The following is a 26,727-nucleotide window of genomic DNA, read 5'->3' as shown; positions in this document are numbered from 1 at the left end:
CAACACTCTGACTGCAGCTCATTTTTTTTTAATGCTTTCATCGGTTTGTCTATCTGCCTTTATTAATCCCACATTGAGGAAATGTGCATAGTTACAGCAAAAATACAATGGAGAATGGAGATAATATAGACAAAAAAGAAATGAATAAAATAAAATAAAATACAAATATTTATAGGCTAACAGGGAACAAACAAGATATTTACATTATATTGACAGTTGGATTATTTTATAAATTATGTACATAATATTGACATTATTGCACCTTTATAAAATGTTAGTGTGTGAGAAAATGATTTTACTGATTGCAGTCGTACAGCCTGATGGCTGCAGGCAGGAATGACCTGGGGTAGCGCGCCTTATATCCTAGAAGTGGCCCTTCTGGTCATAGAATATCTGACAACATGATTAAAAATCTTGTAAACGATCTCAATGACTTTAATAGTATTCCCAGGCGGTCTCCCATCCAAGTAGGGTTCATTTATTTATTCATTTAGTTAGTTAGTTAGTTTAAATTAACCCGCAGCAAAAAACAGGTTGAACAGTTTGTCTTTTGATTTGCTCACAAAGTTGGACGTGGAAACAGCACCCCCCGCCGGGACAAAAAGCTTACGGCACCTGGTATTCCCAGGCGGTCTCCCATCCAAGTACTAACCAGGCCCGACCCTGCTTAGCTTCCGAGATCAGACGAGATCGGGCGTTCTCAGGGTGGTATGGCCGTAAGCGAAAGACGCTGTTGCAAACAGGCCTTATAAAACCTGCAGCATGGAGGAAGTGCACGTTAGTTTATATTAACGCGCAGCAAAAAACAGTTTGTCTTTTGATTTCCTCACAAAGTTGGACGTGCAAACAGCCCCCCCTGCCGGGACAAAACGCAAACAGGCCTTATAAAACCTGCAGCATGAAGCCCACGTCTTCCACAGTCATTCCGCGCTGGCTCATGGCGCTCACCACGTGTTCACAGCCAAAGGCATGCCAGAAAGAAAAGCAATATTTCATTGAATGAGAAAGAAATCTGTCCCAACCTCATGTCATGTCTCATGTCCCAAATAACAGATTTGTATGTGAGCAATCCACAGTTCACTGCTGCATGACCACGACAAAAGGGAATTTGGAAACCACTCATTTCATCTGCTTTACCTCCAAAATGATCAACAACTAAACCACCAGAGAAAATGTGGCAAAAGGAGCTCCATTTGAAACCCGTCATGTGGGATTCCAATGGAATGTTCTTCTTTTCCAATGGAAAAGAGCATTCTGAATCATCAACGGGGAAAAAAAACAAAAACAAAGTAGCATAAGTCAGTCAAACTAATTCATCGAGGAGTAGAAAACACAACGCTAAAGCACTAGCTGCAATGCATACAGCGGGACGGCACCAAAGAAAAGGCATCAAGCTGCTCAATGCCGGACCAACAGCTGACCTGACCACGTCCTGACCAATCCACAATGGCTTCCAACATCAAGTTTGTGTGCACAGCGTTTGTCAAAAACTTGTTAAGATGGTGGTCTTTGGTAGCCATAAAATGTGATATACAGGCAGAGGCCAAGGTAATAGCGAGAAGAGTAAAGAGCACGAGACAATAACACTGTACTTTCTTTATTCACCCTGTTCTACGCCCCCTGTGGACCAGAGATGTGCACATTTCAAAGTGAAGGTCAGGATTTAAGCTCAAAACCCTGAAAGGTGCAAAACAGTTGCAGCGCTTTTAGAGAAACAATAAAATCATTGGATCTGAACTGGACTTACATAAAGCTAATATTACAGTCAGCAGCTGGAGAGGTGGGTCGGGGACGTAGGGTCAGACGACTGCAACCAGTTGCACCTTCCTAGGAACATCTAATAACATCTAGGACTCGGAACATCGCTGCTCAGTTTGTCTGGCGGTTGGGCGGCTCCACCGGAGCGGAGCGGCTGTCCATCATAACAATCGTCAGACAGAGAAGATGATCTTTATGGAATCACAGGAGTGCCAAAATAATAATAATAATAATAATAATAATAATAATGATAATAATAATAATAATAATAATAATAATAATAATAAATTAATTAATTAATTAATTAATACAAATTTAAAGGTACATTTTGTCTTTTTCTTTTTTTTCGTTTTGACAAATGGACAAATGGAAAAAACAATGACAAAAGTTTTTTGCCTTTGCCTTTTTCTTTTGTCTTTTTTTTCCTTTTTCTTTTGCCTTTTCCTTTTGTCTTTGCTTTTACCGTCTGGTAAATTCAGAACCAGTATAACAATTTATTAAAGCAATGGTGATTTTAACCTCTAGGGGGCAGCAAAAACAATTTATACATATACATACACATTTATTTATTTATTTATAAAAGACCGAACATAAATAAACAATAAATATTAGAAAGAAATATGGCCAAAACTCAAAAAACAAAATTCACTAAATTCATTTGGGAACATTTATGGCAAAGCTTATTCATCAAAATGACTGTCAGTAGAGACCATGGGTCAATTCCAATTCCTCCCTTAACCCTCAATCTCAACCCTCGCCCTTCACCCTCAATCTTTGGCCCTCAATCTTGGCCCTCAAAAATAAGTGTAAGGGCTATCTTGTGACTTAGAAATGGGACACCCCTTAAGTGCAGTTACGTCCTCAGACTGTGGGGGGCGGCCTTACGCCAAAGCTACGTCCAGTACGAAGAAGAAGGAGAAGAAGAAGAAGAAGAAGACGAAAAAGAAGAAGTCCTACGTCGCTACACAACAAGGTATACAAGTAATGTGAAGCCAGGACCGCCGGTCCGGCTGACAAACATCATAAAGTTAAAAAAAAAAAAAAAGTGTTACGCAACAACAATGTCAATAATCCATAAAAAAAAAGTCTTAAACTAAGACAATAAAATGGTTTTGTAATATTTACATCTTTATTAACTAAGAAAATACTTCCATTTGTAGCTCGCTTTTTTCATCGCCATTTTTCCAAGATGTCTTGGCGAAAATACGCAATGCCTTCTGGGTAGCCCTTACGCCCAAGGGTGGTGCCGGAGAATCTCAATATTGAGGGCGATACAGCCCTTAAACTGGTCCCTCAACTTGACGTTCTGAGAATCGGGACATCACTTGCATTTCGCGGGAGCACGCATTTTTGAGATTGAGGGTTGAGATTGAGGCTTAAGGGAGGAATTGGAATTCACCCCAAGGTTGAGACCAGTGAGGGCATTACCCATAATTCCTTTGCATTTCTCTCTTTTTCTCTCACTCTCTCTCACGCTCTCTTTTGCATTGTTTGTGGGCACCTGCTGTGCCCTGAACACTCAGCACCAGACTGTTTGTACAACATGACCGTGACCGTCTGTGTCTCTATTAGAGATTTCAATACACAAAGTGCAGACAATTAGTGAATATCAAAACACCCAATCCCAATATGACATCATTGTATTTCCAGTCCTGTCAGTGAAAAAAACAAAAAGACAAAAACAAATCAGAGAAAGGAGTAAAGGGTATAACGAGGCAAAATAAGGTCTAAAAGTCAGCGAGGTATTGCAGCAGGTAGTCACTTTTCTTATTATGTATTAGTTTCAAAGTATTTGTATGCAGATTGAATTCAACCAGAAATATTTGCTATCTTGGCAGGGACATGGAGAGTCTCATTTTGTGTAAAATGCAATTTGCTGCTTCTACTTGTGCCTTTGAAGTCAGCTGTTTTGTTCCTGCCCTCTGAGCGGGGGCTCTTGTGCCCCCTAGCGTTGGATCCTGGAATAGGAGGTTTCACCAGTTAAACACTGACTGACCCTCCTTGTCTCTTGTCCTGTCATAAAAAGAGCACAGCTATAGTCAGTTTACATCGTGTTTATCAGTTAAAGATCATCCATTTAAAAGGTTTAACTCAAGGTCAAATGACCTGAATTGCCTGTTTTTTACAACCAGACGATCAAGGTCATAAAACCATCCTACATGAGTTGGCTGATAAGCCAGCAGGTCGATCTAAAACCTCGGAGTCGATCTCAAATCAAGATTTATTGAGTTCATTTGGGTCATGTAAGAGGAAGCCACTCATTGTGACTCCATTATCCCTTAATTTATCTCACCTCATCAGTAGTAGTAGTAGTATTACGCTGGTCAACATCACATTTATTGTTTAAGTTTTTTTTTTAACTGATTTAGGATCATTTTGATGAGCTGAATCCAAAAATCCCATTGGTTTTGCTCAGTCAGGTCAACTTTCTGAACTACGCTACGTATTTGTTTTTTGACGTTTTTGACGTATTTTCACGTCATATGATGCAAAATTCTTTTTTTTTGTTCATGTTACAAGTGAATGAAATGGCGTCGACAGTAGGATCTTGCAAAAATAAGCCTGATATATTCTGCCACATCTGCAGTGAATACACCATAAAGCATGCTTACCATGCTTATTTTGGTATTAAACTTGGTGACCAGGATAAAGCTTGGGTGCCACACATAGAAGTCTGGAATTCCCATGGTTTGGAGGGAGCCGACAAACCATGTCACTGACTGCTACTTCTGCACTATTGATGTGACTGGGATAGCCAGAAAGAACCGAAGCAGCTCACTGTGAGGAAATTCCACTACCAATCTTTGGAGATTCCTCCACTGTTCCAGAAGAAACTTCCCAAAGTGCTTCCCATTGGCATTTACATCACCCACACATTCATAGACCAATGCCATGCAAGGCACTGCCTCGACCCAATTAGGGTTCAGTCCTGCACAAGGACACTTCAGCATGTGGACAGTTGGAGCCGGGATTTGAACCGCCAGATTTTTCAAAATCAAATTTACATAAAAACCTGACCTGATTGAGAAAAACAGATGACATTTTTGGATTCAGCGGTGCAAAATGGTCCTAATTCAGCTGAAAAAACATAGACAATTTACAAAATTTTTTTTTGTAACCCAGCATTATTGTTAAACAATGATTCGTCCTGCAATCCTGTACTTGAATATTTTTCAATAACCCAAATAATGGCAATAAATAAGTCAAAACAATTGTTTTAATCTTATTCCCAGTGAAAGTTTCCAGTTCCTTCAGTTTTAGGATGTAACTCTTTTTTTTCACATTTTTCACATTCACAAAAGTAGAAGCAATTATGAATGGGGGACACGTTTTATGTCAACAGCTCAAAGTAAACAGGCAAACAAACACGCATACTTTTTGTTCGGTGCAGGTTCAATGAACTTTACACAGCAGTGATAGGGACCGTCGCGTTCACTGCTGCGTCACCACATAAGAACGAAAACAGGATTTCAGGGAAAATTCTGCACTTTTCAAGCCTCTGTGTCCTTGAAATGTCCTCTGAACTGGCGAAGACCGGTCGGGACTGAAGTGAGCAGCATTGTGTCCTCAAAGTACTGTGCAATATCGAACATTTCACCATTTAATAGAGCAGCAATTGGGACAGCAAGGTCAGCCTCACAAGGATGACTTTTAATGTATTATTATTATTATTATTATTAATAATGCAATGAACTGGCGAATTGTCCAGGGTGTACCATGCCTTCGCCCTATGACAGCTGGGATAGGCTCCAGCAGACCCCCCTGACCCTGGGCTCGGGAAGAAGCCGGCATGGAAAATGAATGAATGAATGATGATGATGATGACGATGATGATGATGATGATGATGATGACGATTATTATTATTACTATTATTATTGTTGTTGTTGTTGTTGTTGTTGTTGTTGTAGTTGTTATTATTATTATTATGGATGCACAGATACCGATACCAGTATCACGTACCAGTACCGATACCAGTGTTGAGTACTCGTAAAATAAGATGCGGATACTGCAACAACGATACCAGTTCTATATGCATGTATACAACAATTTTGGTAAATTTGTGTTTTTTAATGCAGTGAAACTTCAGCATGTTCTATAAAAAAAAACATGCTGGGGAATGTTGTTCATGTAACAGAACATCTATGGATTAAAAAATATATATTATTATTACTACTAGTATGGTGACATTGTGAACTGACAAGAAGAAGAAGAAGAAGAAGAAGAAGAAGAAGAAGAAGTCGAGTGATCTCGGAGGAAGAATGTCGGTTTGGACCCCCTGCTGGCGGTTCAAGGAAACAGCCCGTCCTCTTCGGGACATTTTCTCCTCCTTCAAAACTTTCCACTTTCCTCACTACTGTCGTTCTTCTCAACGTTGTGCTGCTGCCTCCAACTGATTGTGACTGTTGGATGATGCCACTTCCTGTTTTGACTTTGACCACTTCCTCTTGTTCTTCTGACTTCACTCCTGCCACTACTGCGTCCCATTGCATGTCTGTAATTCTTCTCATCACAGTCAGTCTTGTCATCGAACCAGCTGACATCAGGCTGACACCGACCCGTTCAATAGCAACATTGTGAAGTCAGACGTATCAACGTTTGAAAAAATAGCACTGGTATTGACTGAGAGTTTTTTTCAGGAACTGTGAGACAACAGAGGCGAGCCGGCAGCTGAAAGGGTTGTTTTTCACTTTCTCCCTCTTCTCGCGTTGTTGTTACACACACGGTCATGTTCGTGATGAGACAGCGTGAACTCAGATAAATCAATGTCAAATACAACTGACAGTCTTCGGCCAATCAGAAGCTAGAGTGCAGACACACCAAGTACAAACACACTGAGGGACAGCTGACAGCTTTAGAGCTGTTTTTCTGATGGTGTGTGTGTGTGTGTGTTTGTATGACGTGTGACTTCACGTGGTAGGATGGCACTGAACTGGAGGTGGGATGACACACACACACACACACACACACACACACACACACAGTTTCGGACAAATCAATAGATGTGTTGTTTTTTTTCAGTTAAGTATGTTGAAAAGAGAAACAAAAACATTACACCTTCTTGTCATGCCAGAACAATGAAGAAAGTCCCCCCTCATATGAGAAGTCATTACTTTCTACTACTTTAACTTGATGCATCCAGTAAAATTATGTTTTAACCCCTCATTGCTGTTTTTATTTTTATTTTTTTGTCTTAAGTTGCGTTCGTATGCAGGGTTGGAGGGTGGGGGGGTGATGAAGTACGTCAGGAGAAGGCAAACCTCCACTGAAACCTCCCATGGAAAAATGAGGAGGAAAAACACAGAACTTATTATTTTATATATATATATTTTTTTTTGACTTGTCAACTGGACAAACTATATGACTGGTGGGCCACAATCGGTTCTAAAATTTGACCAAGGGGAGGCCTGAGCAGGAGCAAGATGGATGAAGAGTTTTGGTGACCCACCTCACAGCAGAAAAAAATACATTGTGTGATATGTAGGAAACATGCTTTAATGTCCATTGAAAATGAACAAAAGCGTGACAAAAGGATGTGTCTTCAAAGCCCCATGGTATTTAGCTCTTCACTTAACTTACTCTTTAAACACTGAAACATGGATGAACTGCAGCTAATTTATGACTAACTTACTATTAATATAATTTATTTTAGTTTGGCGGGCCGGATTGAAAGCTTTAACGGGCCGCATATGGTCCTCGGGCCATAGTTTGCCTACGTCTGGACTAGAAAGTAGCTCCACAAACAGCTTAAAACAAGAATACCTGCATTAAAAAAGTCATCTGGAATAATTAACGGAGTGTACATTTGTACATCAATGGTGTATTTAAATCAAATATTTAAAACTGGCACTGTCCATTCATTTTATATTTTATTTTTTTGCTTCTTTTTTCTCAAACTGAACCCCCTTCGTGCAGCGTTCAGCTGCTCTGACTCACCTCCATTTTTGCAGCAGTCAGAGCCTCTGAAATATGATCCAGAAACTTGAGCATGGTCAGCTAAACGGTGACACTCCTTCTTTTATTAGAGCCACAGTTCAATGTGTTTTTTTTTTATTGACCCATCAGATGTCTGATGACAAGCCCGCACTTCCTTTGAACTTTCCTCATTCTTATGCAATTTGCCATATAAAACCAATAAAAGGCATCAAACCAACAAAATTCATAAAACCAATAAAATCTATCCAGTTATTCAAAAGGTTTATTGCGCTGTAAACTTAGATGATATGAATATAAAGCTTGATAATCTCTGGCTTTTTTTTTTTTCGTTTTCTTTTTACAATTCTTTTGACTAAAGTCAGACTTTGAAAAACTTTTAATTTGTCTTAATCAGTAGACGAACATTGAGGAAACAAACAGTTTGACAAATTTAAAGTGACAACACCAATGGCTTACAACCAAAGCGAAGCTGTGGAAAATGTTTGTGTTCATAGTGCAACACCGTGGCTTGCTTAAGACTTGTCAAGAGAAATCGACTCATGCCAGTTCAGTCTCTCTTGCAGCTTCCCTCTGTTTGTGAAAATTCTCCGTCTATTTGCCGGAATCTTATCTGTGGGCGCCGCCGCCGCCGCCGCCGTGCAGCAGACACACACCACACAGTAACGCCAAGTGTGAGATGGAAGCGTCCTCCAAACATGCCTTCAAACATTAACTTTACGACCTTTACGACCTGTTTGTGGCATTTGTGGCAGTTTTTGCTTACCCTTCAAAAACTTCCACCCTGACATTTTAACATCCAGATATCTGTTGTATCAACATATATATATATATATATATATATATATATATATATATATATATATATATACATATATGTGTGTGTGTGTGTGTGTATATATATGTATACATACATATATATGTTTGTGAATGTATGTCAATATGTATGCTAGTCCTTCATATTAGTGCAAATATTATATTTAATAATTAGCAAATATATTATTTTTCTCCTCTGAATGCTGTGACCTACATTCTCTGGATAAGTGTGGACAGTACATCCACACTTATCTATATATAGGTTCTATTGAGGTGCAGCAACTTGATGCAGAGAGAAAGGTGGGGTTGAGTGATGGTTACTCCCAAATGGGGGAAACTGTCCTCCACTGCTCAGCCACTGTAGCAATGGCCTGTCATGCTGGCTTTCTCATCTTGATGCCCGAACTTTTTTTTTTAAAGTGCCATTCTCCCCAAGGAGTCAAACATGTGTAAAAAACAATATTGAATTCTCATTTCAAGGTTAAAAAAAAAAAGATGAATGAATTATGTAACTATGTAAATAGCTGTAAATAATCCAACTATTCATAACGTAAATATCTTGTTTTTGCTTCTTATTTCCCACTTGATAAATCTTTATTTCTTTTTAATGAATATAAATATCCTATTATTTTCTAATCTGATGGCGGTGGTGCTTGCATTTTGTATTTTTCTTTTCTTTTGGTTTTATCTACAGCCATGGAGGGTCACGTCAACATTTCAAACCAAACCCAGCAGTGAAGCACTGCGACCGGACGCTGTTCCAGTTTAATCATTAGTTTGTGAATGTTGCGGCCAAACGGTATTTAGAAAAAAATAAAGAAAAAAAGAAGTTGTGCGATATGACACATAGAAACTGCCATAAAGTTTTTTTGTTTTTTTTTTACCGGCATCACGTCCTTATCGGTTCAAACACATGATGTCTCCTGTCATAGAGATAGCATGATGCCGCTGATTGTGTCAGCCAGCATTGTTAAACATGACGGCTGCTAGCTAGCAACGAGGACGTGGTGTGATGAAGTCACCAGACAATAGACAGTAGTCACCGTCAATAGCGAACTATTAGCCTGAGGCTAATGATTACCTCTTGTGAAGTTTTGTTTTTCTAAACAGGCTCTCCTTCTAACTGGGCTTACAACAACAACAACAACAACAACAACAACAAAAACAAAAACAACAACAAACATGTACAAGGCAACATTCAGGACAGGATGTAATGTAAGTAATGTGCTGATCGATACTAAGACACTGATACCTCTGATACCAGATCTTTATGCTCTAAAGATGGATTCTCCAATCCAAACTTGAGCTTGACCTCTTTAGGCCTGTCATTCTTGACCTTTATAATGTAAATCATCAATAGGAGCACACAGTGGAGGGCAACCAAACTATCAAGACTTTTATACATATTTACATGTATTAACACAAGGTATCGGTATTGAATCGGATATCACTGTGGGTATTGGTATACCAGTCGGACTTTTCCAGGAGCTGATCGAAAAGCTCTCATATCATGTATGTGTGAGTTAGGTTAAACGTGCCGAATGCGTGTGTGCGCTGTTATCACGTGTCTTTTAAGGTGAGATAACGGTGGACAACTCGTGACAACGTATCAACAGGCACACAAGCTGCAGCAGACCACAACAAGTCAGCGTCAAACGCAAAAAAAACATTTTCCTGAAACTCAAATCTGTATTTTGTGATTCAGGTTTCACTTTTGTTTGAGTTTATTTCTTAAGTGTTGTGTATTTGTCAACACACACACACGCACACGCGCACGCAGCTTCTTCTGCTCCTCATGGCTCATTTCCATGTCGGCGTTCCTATTGGCTGTGTGTCCAGTGGAAGGCAGCGTTTGATTGGCTGGGACGGGGTTCCTCACGTTCCATCTCTTCTGTGATTGGTCACTCGTGTAAACAGGCTCCACGCCCTCTTCTATCAAAAGCCCCCGCCCCAACCCGTTCACTGTACGAGGCGTCTAACTGCTGCACCGCTGTGTATGAGCGTGCGTTTTTTTTAACCTTGCTGACGAGGAACCTGCGTATGCGTGTATATTGTTGTTGTTGTTGTTTTTATATAATTCCACATGCACATATCGCCCTAATCACGGCAAAACAGGCGCACCGAAACGCACTAGTTTTTGTTTGTTTGTTTGTTTTGTTTTTGTTTGGTCTTGCGACCTAAGCGGAGTGGTGGCGCGGTGTGCACGCGCTCCCGGCCCAGGATGAAGAGCAACAAGAGCTTCAAGCTGGATGATTTCCTTGCAGGATGGATCGGTGGTGAGTGACAGCGAGGTTCTTCCGGTCATTCTGCTCTGTGATGTGGTGGGAGGGCGAGGGGTTGTGTGCGGTGCATGCTTCTCAAACACTGTGTGAGGCCACCCCGTGTCCGCCCCCCCTCCAAACAAAGTAGGTGAAAGTTGTGGGGCTCCCCAACAAAAGCAGGGAGAAGGGGTCCGGTCAGTAAACACCCCCCGCCGCACCCACCCCACTTCGAGCCGCCTTCCGCTCGGTTTTCTCGCTAGAAATGTCCTGCAAGACGAAGGGGTTTGTTAATTAAAAAGGAGAAGAGAAGTGACCGCTAGGGGCGCAGTTCTGGAGGAAACAGAGGAGACCAGTTAAGCATTCTGCTAAAAAAAAAAAAAAAAAACACAGGGAAAAAAAGTTTACGTAACTTGGTGTTGTGCAGATTAAAACTTTGTAAAATTCAAACTTACTAAGTACCATTAATAGTCGTAAAGAGAACAACAACAAATAAAAACCCAGTTCTTGAGGAAAACCTCAATTGAAATGTTTTTCAGGACGTGGATTGTGTTCTTTGGAATGGGTCCAGTGAGAAGTTCTGGCAAACACACTGAGTGTGCAGTGAGAGTCTGGGACTATAGGCTGAATAGACTGCTCTCTTGGTGCTGCAGTGGGACCATGTTTCAAAAAACACCCCCTTTCAGAAGAGCTTTGAATAAAATCAATTATGTTGAATTGAATTTTTTATTTCATACATCCAATGTATTAATGTTTATTTGTCAAGGTCATTTAACTTTTATAAACTAGAGTTGAAAAAAAAAACATTGCCTCCTAAACCAAGGAAGGAGGCACCTTCACACGGGGAAAAACAAAACAAAAAAACAACACAAGCAGGCCACAAATGTTGCCATGGACTGAACAAGTTGTGCCAAAACAACCACAAAAGATAAAGACTACCCAAAACTATAAGCCCCTAACACTCGTTGTTAATGCTAACCAGCTAACCACAGCATAGCTTTCTAAACTCTGAAGAACAAAACAGCTCAGCAGAAAAACACCAAACTGGTGTCCCTGGTCTCTGACTCGTGTCTCTAACTGGTGTCTGACTCGTATCTCTGGTCTCTTACTGGTGTCTCTAACTGGTATCTCTGGTCTCTAACTGGTATCTCTGGTCTCTTACTGGTGTCTCTAACTGGTATCTCTGGTCTCTGACTGGTGTCTGTGGTCTCTAACTGGTGTCTCTGGTCTCTGACGAGTGTCTCTGGTTTCTGACTGGTGTTTATGTTCACTGACTGATGTCGCTAACTGGTGTTTCTGGTCTCTGACTGGTGTCTCTGGCTTCTGATTGGTGTCTCTGCTCTCTGACTGGTGTTTATGGTCACTGATTGGTGTCTCTGGTCTCTGACTGGTTTCTGTGGTCTCTAACTGGTGTCTCTGGTCTCTGACTGGCGTCTCTGCTCTCTAACCGGTATCTTTGGTCGCTGACTGGTGTCTCTAACTGGTGTCTCTGGTCTCTGACGGCTGTCTCTAAATGGTGTCTCTGGTCTCTGACTGGTCTCTATAACTGGTATCTCTAGTTAGAGTCTGGTGTCTCTGTCAGGTTCTGTTGGTTCTGTCGGCTCGGTGTCGGCACGTGTTGTGTTGCTTGATGGATGTTTGTGTGTCTGGCACACAATGGACAGAGAACGGAGGGAATACTGGGTTTAACGAGGTTACAGCCCTCAGGGCCCCTTGATGGAGGCCCAGTTGGACCAGTCTGCCATGTCCACCGTCACACTGCCCCCTAAAGGACACACATGGCGCTGTGCCTCTGGCAGACGTGATCCTGGAGTTCCTCTGGGTTTTCACTTGTCCACCCAGGAACTCCTCAATGAACGTTTGGCACGCACATTGACCCATTGGTCAGGTCAAAGGTCAAGCTGTAGCCCCTCCCATTCCTGTTGTCAGTCTCTCCGATGTCCACTTCCAGAGCTGCACAGATTTTAACGTAAGCTTTTTATTGCGTGGATGCAAATCATCAACTGATCTTCAGCTGCACCTAGAGACACAACAACTCTCTGATGAGTCTGCAGACTCAACATTATGACTCAACTAACTACAATTAAAATGAGTGACGTGGCAGGAAACAATCACTGACGGCGCGATGAGCCTCTGCTGCTTTTGAATATGTTGATTTTTTCAGTTAAGCACTCAAAAGGTGGTTCAATTCAAAAGTTTTTTTCTTTAAAGTCAATGTTAAAAACTTGTTTGCACACAGATATTGTGTTGCTGAGAGTCAATCACTTCCGTGTGTGCATGTGTGTGTGTGTCCTCCAAGGGGAGGACATGAGAGAAGCCAGAACTTGGAGGTAGAAATCAGAAAACCAGGTCAGCGTTTGAGGCCCAGCTGTTTGATTTGGACGTTGATCAAATTTCCTCCTCCGCTCCCCGACATGTTCTGTGTATTGAATTCCCCCCATACACACACTCCCACACACACATTGCTCATTTCTCCCTCCTCTGTCTGCAGGAGCCTCCAGTGTGGTCGTGGGCCATCCGTTGGACACCGTGAAGGTAACTCACACAGTTAAATATGATCCCTTTCCAGGCCTGAGCTACAGCAGATCCCTCTGCCCAGAACTATTGTCATTATTATTCCCCCCCTGCTTCATCGTAGCATCCATACAAGATATGATAAAAGATATAACAATCTGACCTCACTGATCTCATTTCTTTCTTTCTTATTTTTTAATCCAGACACGGCTCCAGGCAGGTAAAGGCTACAAGAACATGCTACACTGCGTCCTCACCATCTACAGAAAGGAAACTGTGAGTGAAAACTTTTGGTGCAATGTCAAATCTGTGTTTACTGTGTGTGCTGTGTTTACTGCCCGATGGTTGATACTGCCAGATAAAATCAGCAGCTCCTCGAGATACAGTGATGAAAGCCTGGCCTTACTAAAGAGACTTGCACAATGTCCGATATTGCATTCTGCATTCTCGTCAGTCACTTGCGATAAACAATAGTCTATTGTACAAGAATAAATGACAGCCTCAGAACACTCAACAGTCGGAAATGTGCGCAGAATGTGGCTGTGTGTCATCCCGTGTGTTCAGTTGACACAGCTGTCCACGGCCTGTGCTCCACTCAGGCCTTCTGCTCCTCCTCCTCCAACCCCTCCTGCTGCTCACAGAGAAAACTTTCCACTGAGGAAAAAAGACAAAAACATTCTTTCTGTGTGTTTCCATCCAGAAATCATCATACGGTGCATTAGCTGAAACTTCTCGCTCGCCACACATTAAACGGTTAATTGACCATTTGAAAAGTTGAAGCTTTTGCTGCCTCAAAATCTGGTTACACTATTGCGTTTCATACTGACACTAATTGTGGGTTGCACTTGTAAATGATATATATATATATACATATATATATATATATATATATGTATATATACATATATATATATATGTGTATATATATATATATATATATATATATATATATATATATATATATATATATATAAATATACATATATATATGTATATATATATATATATATAAATATACATATATATATGTATATATACATATATATATATATAAATATACATATATATATACATATATATATGTATATATATGTATATATATATACGTATATATGTGTGTGTATGTATATATGTGTATGTATATATACGTGTATGTATATATACATATATATGTGTATGTATATATATGTATATATACATATATGTGTCTATACATGTATACACATATACATGTATTTATATATGTGTATGAATATATGTATATATTGCAGCCTTTCAGTAATACTTGAATACTTATAACTTTCTAGTTGTCATTTAATGTGGTCTTTTTCACATTATTTTTGCAATTTATTTCTGCATATTCAAATAATCATTTAACCTGGGCTCCTCCCCCTCCTCCTCTCCAGGCAACTGGCTTCTTCAAGGGCATGTCTTTCCCACTGGCCAGCATCACCGTCTACAACTCAATGGTATTTGGCTTCTTCAGCAACGCCCAGAGGCTCATCAGCAGGTATCGCCATGGTGATGGGCGCCACCCCTGCGGCCTGCTGGACCTGACGGCGGCCAGCATGCTGACAGGGCTCGTGTCTGTGGGCCTGGGTGCCCCCGTCGACCTGGTCAAGATCCGGCTGCAGATGCAGACGCAGACCATCCTGGCAGGTAAATGCACCGCCGCCTCCGTGAAGACGTCTTAGATAGATAGATGGACAAGTACTTTATTTATCCCAAGGGAAATTCAATTTCTCAACTGCACAAATTAGTCATCAGCAATCAGTTCATAAAAAAAGTGCATAGAGAGCAAAAGTTAAAAATAAAGTTAAAATAAAGAAGTAAAAGGATAATTAAAATGAAGAATCGTGGCAAAAAAGAAAAAAGTAGCAATAACCAGTGGTACTGAGCTTTTTTAAAAGTAAAATGCATTATGTGAAGTGCAAAATAGAATAAGGGCGTGTTTTCGCCTCGCCACGGTACGCCACTCCTCGGATTGTTTTCATTGGCTCTGTGATCTCGAGACCGTGGGCGGAGTCGACGCAGTAAAGCGGGACAATGTTTTTTTGGTGCAGCAATGGACAAAGTGGAGGTTGTTTCATACCTGCTGCAACCTTTATATTTTCACCAAAAGTAAACACAGATATAATGGGAAAATAGCATTTCTTAAAGAACAATAGAAAAACAGACTGTAAACACGCCCAAAATAGAGCCTCCTACTTATTTGAAATAGCCTGTATGAGCTGCCCTAAGCAAGCCAAGGAAGGTGTTGTTAAATGCCTCGGTGTTCGTGGCTTCCTCGCGGCGAAGAGCCACGTCCTCTCGACGAATCCGTATTTCCTCTCGCCTCAAGGCCTCCTCGGATTCCCTAGCTTTCCGCGCCTCACGCAGGAGCAACTCGATTTGTTCCGAGCGCTGCGCCATTTGCCGCTCGTCGTTTTCGCGAATATGGTTGAACACACCCGCGACGTCGAGGGCATGCCTGGTTCGCCCGCCCCTCCCCAAAAGACAAACAAACATGTATTGAAATAGCTGCTTTGAAAAAAATGTATACACATACAAATGTATTCGTACAACATCAATAGTAGCTACTTGTATTCACGATCAAATGTACCTGACACAGAGGGCTGCAAAGAAGGAGTTGGCGTCAATGTCCGCTCCGACAGGGAACATCGATGAGGACACTGAGCCAATCAGTGCCCTGCTCGTCGCTACGTCACCACTAAACTCGCGTCGACTCTCTACAACCGTGTAGCGGCCAGTGCAAACACCCTAACACCGTACCGTGGCGAGGCGAGGCAATGAAAACACGCCCTAAAAACACTTTCATTAGTTTCACTTTGGGGAAATTTGCATATTAACAGTGTTACGGGTTTGAATTATTGAAACTGAAGCAACGGTTTATGATAGTTATTCTTGCTGGGGCTTGCCTCTCTCACTTGCCGTTCCTGGATCCCTGTAAAAAAAAAAAAATCCATTCCCTTCCAACACCAACCTGTAAAACCGAATTGCGTTGTTGAAGGAGAGAGAGAGCAAGCCGTCATTTCTTCCCCGGAAAGCATGGTCTGGGAGAAGAGGGAGGAGTCCATCACCCGAAACTTCGTGGTACCAGCCCACTTTTGGTTCCGCTACACTTTTGTTCCGTCTCATTAAAATTACTATGCAATTCGGTAATAAAAATTGAATATTTAAATCATACTAACCTATTAAATCATCTCTGTACTCGAAACAGGTAAATTGTGTCTGTCTTTCTTGACACATCTGCGTGTATCACAACAGCAACAAAAAAGTAGTGCAAAGAGAAGGAAAATTATATGAATTAAAAATAAATAAAAATTAAATATTTAAAAAGGGAAAATCAAGATATTTATGTTATAAACAGTTTTATTTACTGTTATCTGCATAATACTGATATTAAATAGTGTCTTATTGCATGTTTATGAAATGTAAAGCGCATGCATGTGTGGGACATCACTCCACTCGCCACTCCTATCCCTCCCATCCCCAGAGACTTATTGAAAATTCAACTTTCAGAGTGAAGAGCTCACATTTTACCACCAACCAACCAGGACCACCATCCGTCAGCTGCAGCCGGGTTCCATTTACAGTAGAGATGCAAAGATTTATCCGGGAAAAACAAGCACCCCAAATGACTGGGAATAATAGGTTCAAGGTTCAATGTAGCTTTAATGTCAATCCTTAAATATTTACAACACGTACAAGAACATTAAAATGATAAAACTTAGGTTTCTAAGTTAACTAACTTAGGTATCTAAAAGAACAGTGGTGCAAAATACAGAATAAAGTGCGTAAACGTTACAATTGTGAGTGCAAAAGTGCAAGAGTACACCAGGGAAATCTGGTAAATGTTAATTTGATGAATGCCTCGAGATTTCCAGTGAGTCTTGCGTCACATTTGGAAAGATAACGTGGGAATTCAATTGTTCACTTATAGCAAAATTCCAACCAGCCACCAGGGGGACGCAGAGAGTTTTCTCTGTCTGCCGAGCTGCAGCAAAAGTTTTTCCCACTTTTTTTTTATTATGCCTTTTTATTTTTTTGTTTTTAATTTCTCCTTCCTTCTCTCCCGCAGAGAACCTGCACCTTGCCGGCAACGTGTCCAGTGGCACCAACATCCCGCTGGGCTCTGTGGGCGTGGCCAGTGGCCAACTGTACCGCGGCCCCCTCCACTGTATCAGCAGCATCCTGCAGACTGAGGGCATGCCGGGCCTGTACCGCGGCGCCAGTGCCATGCTGCTGCGGGACGTCCCGGGATACGTGCTCTACTTCCTCCCCTACACGCTCATCTGTGACCTGCTGAGGCCTGACGGCATGTCCAGCCCACACCCCGGCTCCATCTGGCTGGCCGGGGGCCTAGCAGGTCAGTCTGAGGCTCCGCCCCCACCCCCCCCTGCTAGTTTTCAGGGCTGGTCTCCATAGACTCCATCAGAATCACATTTACCAAGATATATAAACCCAACAGAGTCGATTATTCACCATTGGACTCTATTCATGGCAGCGGCAGCTACAAGTGGCAACTTCCTGCTTCTTGTCCAGTTATGGGGATTTGCTGTTGTTTATTTCTATTTTGTAGAACAGTCGTCAGAGTTGCATTAGACTCACTGGCAGTAGCAATTCATTATATGATTTCTGCATTCATTTGGTTTGTCCTCACACACACACACACACACACACACACACACACACACACACACACACACATACACACACACACAACAGGCATGCACAGCGGCAAAGTCAATGGCAGCTGCCCCACACAGTGGCAGCAGTTCAGGCATAACATTTTGAATAATTACAGCAACAACACAGTGCAAAAGAAAAAAATATATTGAATAAAAAGAAATGAATAAATATAATATAAAATATTTATTGGGGCCCTGTGATGAACTGGCGACTTAGTTCCCCAGCTGGGACAGGCTCCAGCAGACCTGAGTTCAGCAAGAGACGGGTGTTGAAAATGGATGGATAGAAAACATTTATAGACTAAGAAAAGACAAAACCTTTACAATATATTGACGGTTGGATCATTTTACGTTTATGTAGCCTGTGTTGCTGCGGCACTGCCTCTGCTTCAACCACTGCGTTGTGTCTTAGGTGTGAGGAACGATACGTGGGCAACTGCAGGTCTGCTTTCTGACCAGATTTTTTTTCGGTAGAACAGACAAATAGAACTTGGTGCATCATGTTTTCATGAGCACTCCTTTAAAGGGTTAGGTACATAAAGCAAAATGCATCAGAAACGGCCTTAGTGCTGTGACCGCAACCCTTCCAGCGAACATGAAAGTGTTTGTACACACACACAAAAAGAGAACACACCTGCGACACTGAGCGGTATATTAATACAAAATAACACGTGTGACCCATACAAAGTGCTACGTTTTAGTTACAGTTAACGTTTTTTTGCCACATTTTAACAAACTCAACAGGAGCCCTGTAGCGCTTTACCTCTCCTCTCCAGGGATAGAGCCAAGTGAGGAAAATACTGCAGAAACAACGGGAAGTGACGTTGCTACAGTGTCAAGGGTCAACAAAACAAATTCATTTAACAAAATAAAAGCTCCCCAAAATAACTAAGAAACAGTTTGCACATAAAAACTAACAGCAAAATAAAAATAAACGTAATAACGGGTTTTGGGTGATATATAAACCGTTTGATTGACACACCTGTTACATCTACGTGCAATGTTATGCACATAATATTGACATAATTGTTGAGAGATTTTGAGAGTTGAGAGATTAATTATGAAAAACTTTGTGAAATTAATACAGAAATCACAAGGTGGAAGTGTGATATTTTCAAGTCTAATGCAACAGTGACAACTGCTTACTCTGTAAACGCGGAGTGGCATGAGAAAAGTGCCTGCCTCACCCGGCTCCTCTTCACTGCGGCAGTCAGATTGCTTGAGCGCATGAAACAGGTTACGAACACAGTTAAGCTGATATTATAAACATCAGCTGCACAATGGGAAGTCAGTGGTCACATTTTAACAGTGTTTCAAACATTTGATTGGAGACATACAGAGAGACGTTTTTTAGTGATTTGGTTTTTTTTTATATAAAAAAAATAGTCTGAAAAATTCATTAATAGTTCAAACCATTTCATAAATACAACCATTTAATTTATTTGTTTATTATATGCCTCCCCTGCCTCTAGTGACCGCACGTCACTGATGCAGATAGATGGCGCCGCAAAATTGATGACATCGCTGCACGTGATTGGCTGCTACAGCCGCTTTGGATTCAGAGGAAGTTAACACTCGTATGGTGTATCGTTTGTGTGTGTCTCTGTGTGTGTGCGTGCATGCGTGCGTGCGTGCGTGGATGTCTTACTGTGATTGATGGCCGGCAGATGGAGAAAAAATTAGACCAGGAAATATTTCACTTGGTCATGGGAGTCAGGATTCAAAGTGTTTCCCCCCCTCAAACTTCCGTAAGGGGGGAATTTTTCTTTCCATTTTATAAAATGGTCCTCAAAAAAGCAAGTAAAGTCAAGATGAATGACCAAATTAAAAAAATATATATATGTATATTTTCACAAGATGTTCACAGCCAATGTTGGTAGTCAGCTTTGCATTTTTTTTTCTTTCCATTTTTTGAGGTGGACTTCTTAGAATTTGATACCTTGATAGTGACCGTTTTTACACTCTTCCACTTGGCCCCTTCAGGATCTATTTCCTGGGTGACGGCGACGCCGGCGGATGTAGTGAAAAGTCGGATGCAGGCGGACAACCAGCTGAGCAGGAAGTACAAAGGAATCGTGGACTGCATCCTGCGCAGCTACAAGACAGAGGGGGCACAGGTGAACACCCGAGTCCGAGCGAATGATAACACTAATGCTGTGGGTGGGTGGGGGGGGGGGACTCACTGAGGAAACGCAGCAGCTTCTCAAAAATACATCTACTTCCAAATTAAACATACACATAATCATTTGTTGTTGGTTTAGATTTCTGCTTGTTTATAATGAACAAACAGGAGTCCTACATATGTATTTAGATGATGTAAAATCCATTAGATTTCTGTTGAACTGAAGTTGTCTGAGTCTGTGCGGTTAGTTTTTAGTGAGAAAAATATTCAGTCAAAGGAGTTAAATTAAATAATAAAATGCCAAATTGAACAAAAAGGGGGGGGGGAAATACTTCATACTCAACTATTAAAAATTCATACAAATGCTCATAAAGTATATTATTTTAAAGTAAAACTTAAATTGTTTTTATTTTACTAGGATTTTAAGGCAAGATGCCTTTGGATGTGATTTAGCAAAGTAAGAAATAAAAGTCGATTGATGGATTTCATTTGTTTTTAAACAGAACATATTTATCTGGATGTTAATAGAAGCAGAAACACTAATTTATAAACATTTACATAGCGTTATTATTTGCGCGATTTTCTTTAGATAAATTCTATTTTTTTTGTCATGACATTATTTATTGGGCAGAATCTCAGTGTGACGGTTAAAACGTTACTTTTAACTCTGTGGTTGTCTCCTCATTTGTGGCTGTGGCTGATAAACTGGGCATGATGCCTCAAGTGTGAAGGCTGAGTTCCTCAGATTAGGCCGTTTATCTACAGATTGTGATGAGTTGAGATTAGACCGGAGCGCCAGGGGCGCGTTAGGGTTAGTTTGGTGGTTTGCAGCTGCCGAGCCGCTCGCAGACGGTGGAATCGTCAGCGGTGAAACTTTAGAGCTCGACTCGTCTCGCATTACAGCCGCACCCTAGATACATTAAAGTTGAGCTAAAAACTAAAATGACACAACGATACACAACGTATCATTTTATGAATGTTAAGGGATTTGAATTTAGTGACATTATTATTAATTACATTAATGACAATACCTGACAGCGATATTTAAAAAAAATCTCTAAGAAGTCTCAAAAGTTTCAGTGCCGTTATTTTAAAAAATGAAAAAAAGAAAATTTTAAATTATCATTATTATAATTATTCTGCCACTGACTATAAATATGTCACTGCTGCCTTGAGACTTTCCCGCAAGTGATGTTAAACCTCAAAGAAATTATAATGTTTTTGGTTAACCCCAATTCAAAACAAGAGCTGCTTTTTCATGGCATCTCTCAAACTGTTGCGTTTCAAGAGTTTTAAAGGTTTTTTTATTCTGCCGTGTAGGTTTTCTTCCGCGGAGCGTCGGTCAACGCCATCCGAGGGTTTCCCATGAGCGCCACCATGTTCCTGACCTATGAACTGTCGCTGCAGTTCTTCAGGGGTCTGTAGGAACCAGGAACTGTTGGGTGGAGAGTTGTAGCCTCCACGGGACTGCAGAGCATCATGGGAAGTGGTTCAGGTACCACAGTCTCCTTTGTGGTCCAGGACAGAAGTTGCAGCCACTTTAGTATTTTCAACATAAAACAACATTCATACAGTTTGAAGCTAAACCGTTAGCATGAGGAAGCTAGCAGCATCTTGCATTTGACTGTTAAGAATGTTTTTTTGTTATTTTACCAAAGAAGGATGGGTGCGTTGGACAAAAAGTTGGTGAAAACAGGTCTGTGACACTTTATTTGTGTGTATATAATTGTTGGAAGAAAACTTTTTTTTTTTTTTTTTTGACAGTAATAATATTTTTAGAACAGAGTTTGATCCTTAGCTTTTAATTTGCACCCGAGTCTTAAACTCAAATATTCAGACAAAAAAAATGTGTATATATATATATACACATATATATTTTATGAATTAAGTGTTGTGGAGAGGACACGTCCCGTCAGGCTGCATCGCTGCCTTCACTTGTGCACATTATTTTGGGGGGTTTTCCTATGTAAAGGACCAGTTTTCTTCATTTTTTTTTTTAGAAAAATATATTTTTTGTTAACACATAGTCAAATATGAAACATCCACAGTCACCCAAGTCTTATGTTAAGCGAGCAGTTGTTTGAACGTGATCTTCATCATAATGTATATTTATATGTGAAAAGTTTTTATCTGACGTGTAAATTGTGTACATAGTTTCTCTGCCACAGGTGTCTTCACGTGAAGACATTTAATACAACTTCTTTCCTACCTCGTCTCTGGTTATTTATTAGTATAGTCGGGGGGGGGGGTTTGTTCACGTGACACCAAACTCACGTGTCATGGGGCCATCAGAAGACAACTCGATCATACGCAGCACGTGTTTGCGCTCACGTGGCCGCTGGAGACTTGATAACAGTTTTCACGGCGAACGACGCCGCGGCGCTGAGAACATGGCTGCGGTGTTGCGCCGCCGCCGCCAGAGGGAGGCGTAAGCAAGACGATTAAAAATTGAGTTTCTGTGCAGCGGCGTGCGATGACCCAAAAAGTCGAAGATGTCCTCGGACAGGTGAGGGTTGAACATTTAAGAAAATAAATGGAGTTATTTTCCATCCAAAATGACATGTTGGCAGGTGCATTGTGTTCTCACAATACCACAAGGTGGCAGCACATGACCACAGTGTAACCCAAACAAGCAGGCAACTTGAGCGCTCCTGTGAACCAATCCATCATAATGTTTTTTTTTTTTATGTTGTTTCACCCACCTATGCTGACGTTCATACGGCTAAACTGAGCGACTAGCGACACTGATTCTCACTGGCAATCCCTCAAGTCACAAGGTCAAGACATTGACACAGTCTTTTTATTCAAATGTAAATAAAGATTTCCCAACACTTTAATTGCTAAAAAAAAAATGCTTTTTAAAAAACTTGTATCCCCTGTTTGTTTGTTTTATGTTTGTTTGTTTTTTTTAATTATTTGATTTTATCCATTTTTTTTAATCTTAAAACCAAAAGCCCTCTGGTCATTTTGTTGCTGCTTTGGTGTTGCAAAGCTAAATCTTGGTGTTGTCCCCCCCCCCCCCAGTAACACACACACACACACGAACACAAACACAAATAGCTGTAGCTTTTTATAAATGTTTTTGTTTATTTGTGTTTATGCATTTCCTTTCCAAAAAGAATGCTTTAGTTAAATCAGTGAGACAGTTTTACAGTGATTGGACTTCACACAGAGTATATGACATGCAAAAAAAAATAATCAATAACAAAAAATGTATTGTACTCTTACAATCTCAACCTCTGCAACCTGAAATTTAAAAGTTGTTTCTGCAAAATTGTTGGATCCCCGTCGAGTCGTGGTCAAAGATGGGATCATTGTGCAAAATGTTTGCCGTAGTTGTAGTTTGTTTTAAAGGGAGAGCTGCCCGCTGCCAGCCCTGTTTTTACAGGTGGGAAATTTGCACCCTTGCAGTTGTTCCGGCAACATTTAAACGTTGTCTAGTGCAAAAAAAGAAAAGAAAAAGAGCCAGAGGGGCTGGAATGTATTTAGAGGGTTTTGTGCTCAGAGTTGTGTTTTCTCCTAATTTGTAATGTTTTAACATCAAGTTTGGCAGTAAATACGCTGATCACAGGTGAAAAATGTTGCGGGAACAAGAGCTGCAGCGTGTCTGGAGGAGGTTCTCTAATTTGGTCCCGGTCCGTCCCGGCAACTGAGGGAGGCAGCCGAGCCCAGAATCTTCCAGCCCCGCCGGCCCTTAAAACCTCTGGGCAACAAGGGCTGCCTCCTGGGACAGTCAACCTTTTCTTTTTCCCCAACACATTTTTTATTATTATTATTCAGGCAGACGGTGGTTTTCAGTTTTCAGTTTTCACTTCCAGGCCAAGTCACTTGCTTCATTCTGAATGTTTTTGGGCTCCTGACAACAGAAAATACTTTGAAAATCCATTTTTCTTCTCCCACTACAAACCGAGGTGTTTCAAGTCACACCCACATAACCTATGTGGTTGTGTACGGCGCGCCCTAGTGGACAGGGCACTGAACTGTCCTTCCTTGATTTTTTTCTAATTCGGATATACAGTGTGTTATTGATGACGTTTTGTTATAATTCAGTGCAAACGTTTTAACACCTTCAATCCAATGAGGTTGTACCTGCAATAAGAAGTTGCTTGACTTTTTGCACGGCGCTAGATCAGGTGGGGGAGTGAAAGTGAGGGTGGGCGGTCTTGCGTAGGGTGCCCGGATGCCAAGAAACGCTTCTGCCTACCAACATCAACCTTCAAACTGGGTCGTTTCTCAGAAAAGTCAGGATTTTGCTTACGTTTTGCAATGGAACTCTTCAGAAAAATATACAGGGTGAATGTACTTCTTGGTGTAAAATACTACTCTTTGTGTATACCCCCCCCCCTACCTCAGCACCCCGCCCACCACTACATCACCCCACCGGGTATAGAGGAGCGACTGCTCTTTTTACATATTAACTCAGTGTTCTATTGACTGGACCTAAACCCCTCCCCCTCCCCCCCAAAACGCCATGGCGGCTCCACATACACGACACGATCCTCTGCACTGTTTAGTATCTCATGCAAACACTGCGACAACTGACAACTATGGCTATGACTGACGACAATAACAAAAACTTTCAGGCCAAGACGCAGAAGGACGGACAAATCGACACAGTTGGTTGTAGCCCTTTGAAGCAGGCGGTTCACACGTGGTGATGCCTCAAGACCCCATCCCCTGCCCAGAGACCATTCCAGAAGCAGGGAGCTCACCAGTCCAGTCCACTAGGGGGGGAAAGAGGTACCCAGTGGACCCACTCCCACCCCGACTTCCCCAGGGAACGAGGACCACCGGCTTCCAGAATAAGACTTGAGAATTTTAACTGGAACTGAAGGTGGAAGAAGGAAACGCAGGAGATCCTGCTACCATGTGACAGGAAGTCAACATGCAGCTAACAGTCTAAGCTAGGAGTGTCCTCACAGAGGGGTTGGCGGGAGGGGGAAGGGGGGGTTGTGATGAGCGGTTCGCGTTTGAAACAGGCATCTGAACAGGAAGCTCCGGTTTTGGACGTGATGTTTACTGAGACACGACACAGAGTTTCAAAAGAATGCACGGACGGATTACGGCAGTTTACGTTAGCTAGCGTTATTTTTAGTTTTATTTCATTATAGGATTGGACGTTTCCCCGTTGAACTAGTCTCTTCAGCCTGGCGTCAGTTCCTCAAAGTCAAGGCCGCTAAAGAAACCTTCATATGGAATGTTAGAGGCAAAAGTCCAGGGAGGTCTGATGTCACTGTTCCAGTTTGCTGCCACCAGGTGGAGCTGTCAGCAACGCCACACAATTTGGTCACATTTGACAACCTCTAATCAATCAATCAATCAATCAAGCTTTACTTGTACAGCGCTCAATCACCTCAAAAGGCGTATCAAAGCGCTTTGTACAATCAGAGAAAAAAACCAACTGGGCCCCCCAGAACAAGCAAGGTGTGACAGTGGACAGTAAAAACTCCCCCTGTGGGAGGAAACAATACGCTAATGCTGCCCCGTGTTGTTTATTGTCGCCTTCAGGTGCAAACATCAAACACTGGTTTCTCCGAGCAAAATGCGACATGATGCAAAGCCCCAAGTGGCTCCATCTAGTGGCAGGGTTTTGTACTGCAACTAGCAAAACAAAGCCCTGCTGTGGGTGTTTACTAGCAGCTAGTTATCAACTGTCCTGACTGAAAAAAAACAGACTTTGGAAGGAAAACAATAAAAAAAAAAAACGGGATGTATATCCGAAATCCCAACTTCAGGCCCTGCCCTGAACCCTGGACGACCCGACTACTTCCTGGATTTCACGTTCTGTTGCCTGGAGACTCCAACACAAACAGGAAATTAACATTTGACATTTGGTGTTTTCTTGTTTCTACCCAAAAGCAGACATGTTGCATGCACAGCATTTGAAAGGAATGTTTCAGTATTCATTTTTTTTTTTTCCTCGCTCTTTTTTCTCGTGTTTTAATATGCGGCAGCGCTGCCAGGAACTGTCTGCCACCTTCTGTGGCCGCTGTGCACAAGAGAGAGTGTTTCAAAGACACACACATAACATCGTATAAATCCAGACTATATGAGTCAACAACATGGTCCCACGTCACAGACATGTAGAAAGACACACATATAAACACACGTACACACACGCACACACTTACAGTACACATGTAGTTCACGTAGACACAAAACAATGGCTTCTTTTTGTCTCCACATCGTATTTTCTCCGGTTGGTGATGCTGCAGGCTTACAAACAGATATGTAAATATCTTTTTATCCATCCTTCTAATTTTACAGAAACTATGAGACACTTAACTTTCTCTCTCTCTCTCTCTCTCTCTCTCTCTCTCTCTCTCTCTCCCTCTCTCCCTAATCATTTTAAGTATTATTGCGATCTAAACAATATGGCTTTGTCTAGTGAAAAGTCCTATCTGTGCTAGAAAATAAAGAAAAAAACAACAAAAAAATGAAAATCTTTTACAGTGCTTATGACAACTTCCTTATTTATCATTATTTATCCTTCTAAGTCAAAAACGTTTGCAGAGTTTATTTTGTTGACGATGCGCTGTGACGACAAAGTCGCTAACACGAAGCAGTTTACGATGTATCGCTGCATAACGAACCACTGCGGCCAAATTCCTAAGATCGACCCACATGCTTCTGTGT

The 26,727-nt window shown here is 41.4% G+C and overlaps 1 protein-coding gene and 1 non-coding gene across 2 annotated transcripts; one reads left to right on the top strand and one right to left on the bottom strand.

Annotated features, from left to right (window-relative positions):
- Positions 1-603: 603 nt before the first annotated feature.
- On the bottom strand, positions 604-722 carry LOC142899777 (5S ribosomal RNA). Its single transcript, XR_012928808.1, has one exon. It is a non-coding gene; the product is annotated as a 5S ribosomal RNA (ribosomal RNA).
- A 9,824-nt stretch (positions 723-10,546) lies between these two features.
- Positions 10,547-22,299, top strand: slc25a48 (solute carrier family 25 member 48). Its single transcript, XM_076043381.1, has 7 exons — positions 10,547-10,782; positions 13,256-13,299; positions 13,483-13,554; positions 14,685-14,937; positions 17,360-17,647; positions 19,953-20,086; positions 21,412-22,299. The coding sequence occupies exons 1-7, from the start codon at positions 10,728-10,730 to the stop codon at positions 21,514-21,516; spliced, it is 951 nt and encodes a 316-aa protein (XP_075899496.1). The 5' UTR covers positions 10,547-10,727; the 3' UTR covers positions 21,517-22,299.
- Positions 22,300-26,727: the final 4,428 nt, after the last annotated feature.

Source organism: Nelusetta ayraudi, unplaced genomic scaffold (genome assembly GCF_046127955.1).
Source record: "Nelusetta ayraudi isolate G7.1 ecotype Tasmania unplaced genomic scaffold, CSIRO-AGI_Nayr_v1 ptg000075l, whole genome shotgun sequence".
Lineage (NCBI taxonomy): Eukaryota > Metazoa > Chordata > Actinopteri > Tetraodontiformes > Monacanthidae > Nelusetta > Nelusetta ayraudi.
This window is presented reverse-complemented; position numbering and strand designations above follow the sequence as displayed.

What these genes read in the sequence shown, in the direction of transcription:
- slc25a48 (XM_076043381.1), top strand. Translation starts at nt 10,728, where the DNA reads ATGAAGAGCAACAAGAGCTTCAAGCTGGATGATTTCCTTGCAGGATGG. An exon ending in CCTTGCAGGATGGATCGGTG is followed by an intron (nt 10,783 to 13,255) that starts GTGAGTGACAGC and finishes CTCTGTCTGCAG; the next exon opens with GAGCCTCCAGTGTGGTCGTG. An exon ending in ATCCGTTGGACACCGTGAAG is followed by an intron (nt 13,300 to 13,482) that starts GTAACTCACACA and finishes TTTTTAATCCAG; the next exon opens with ACACGGCTCCAGGCAGGTAA.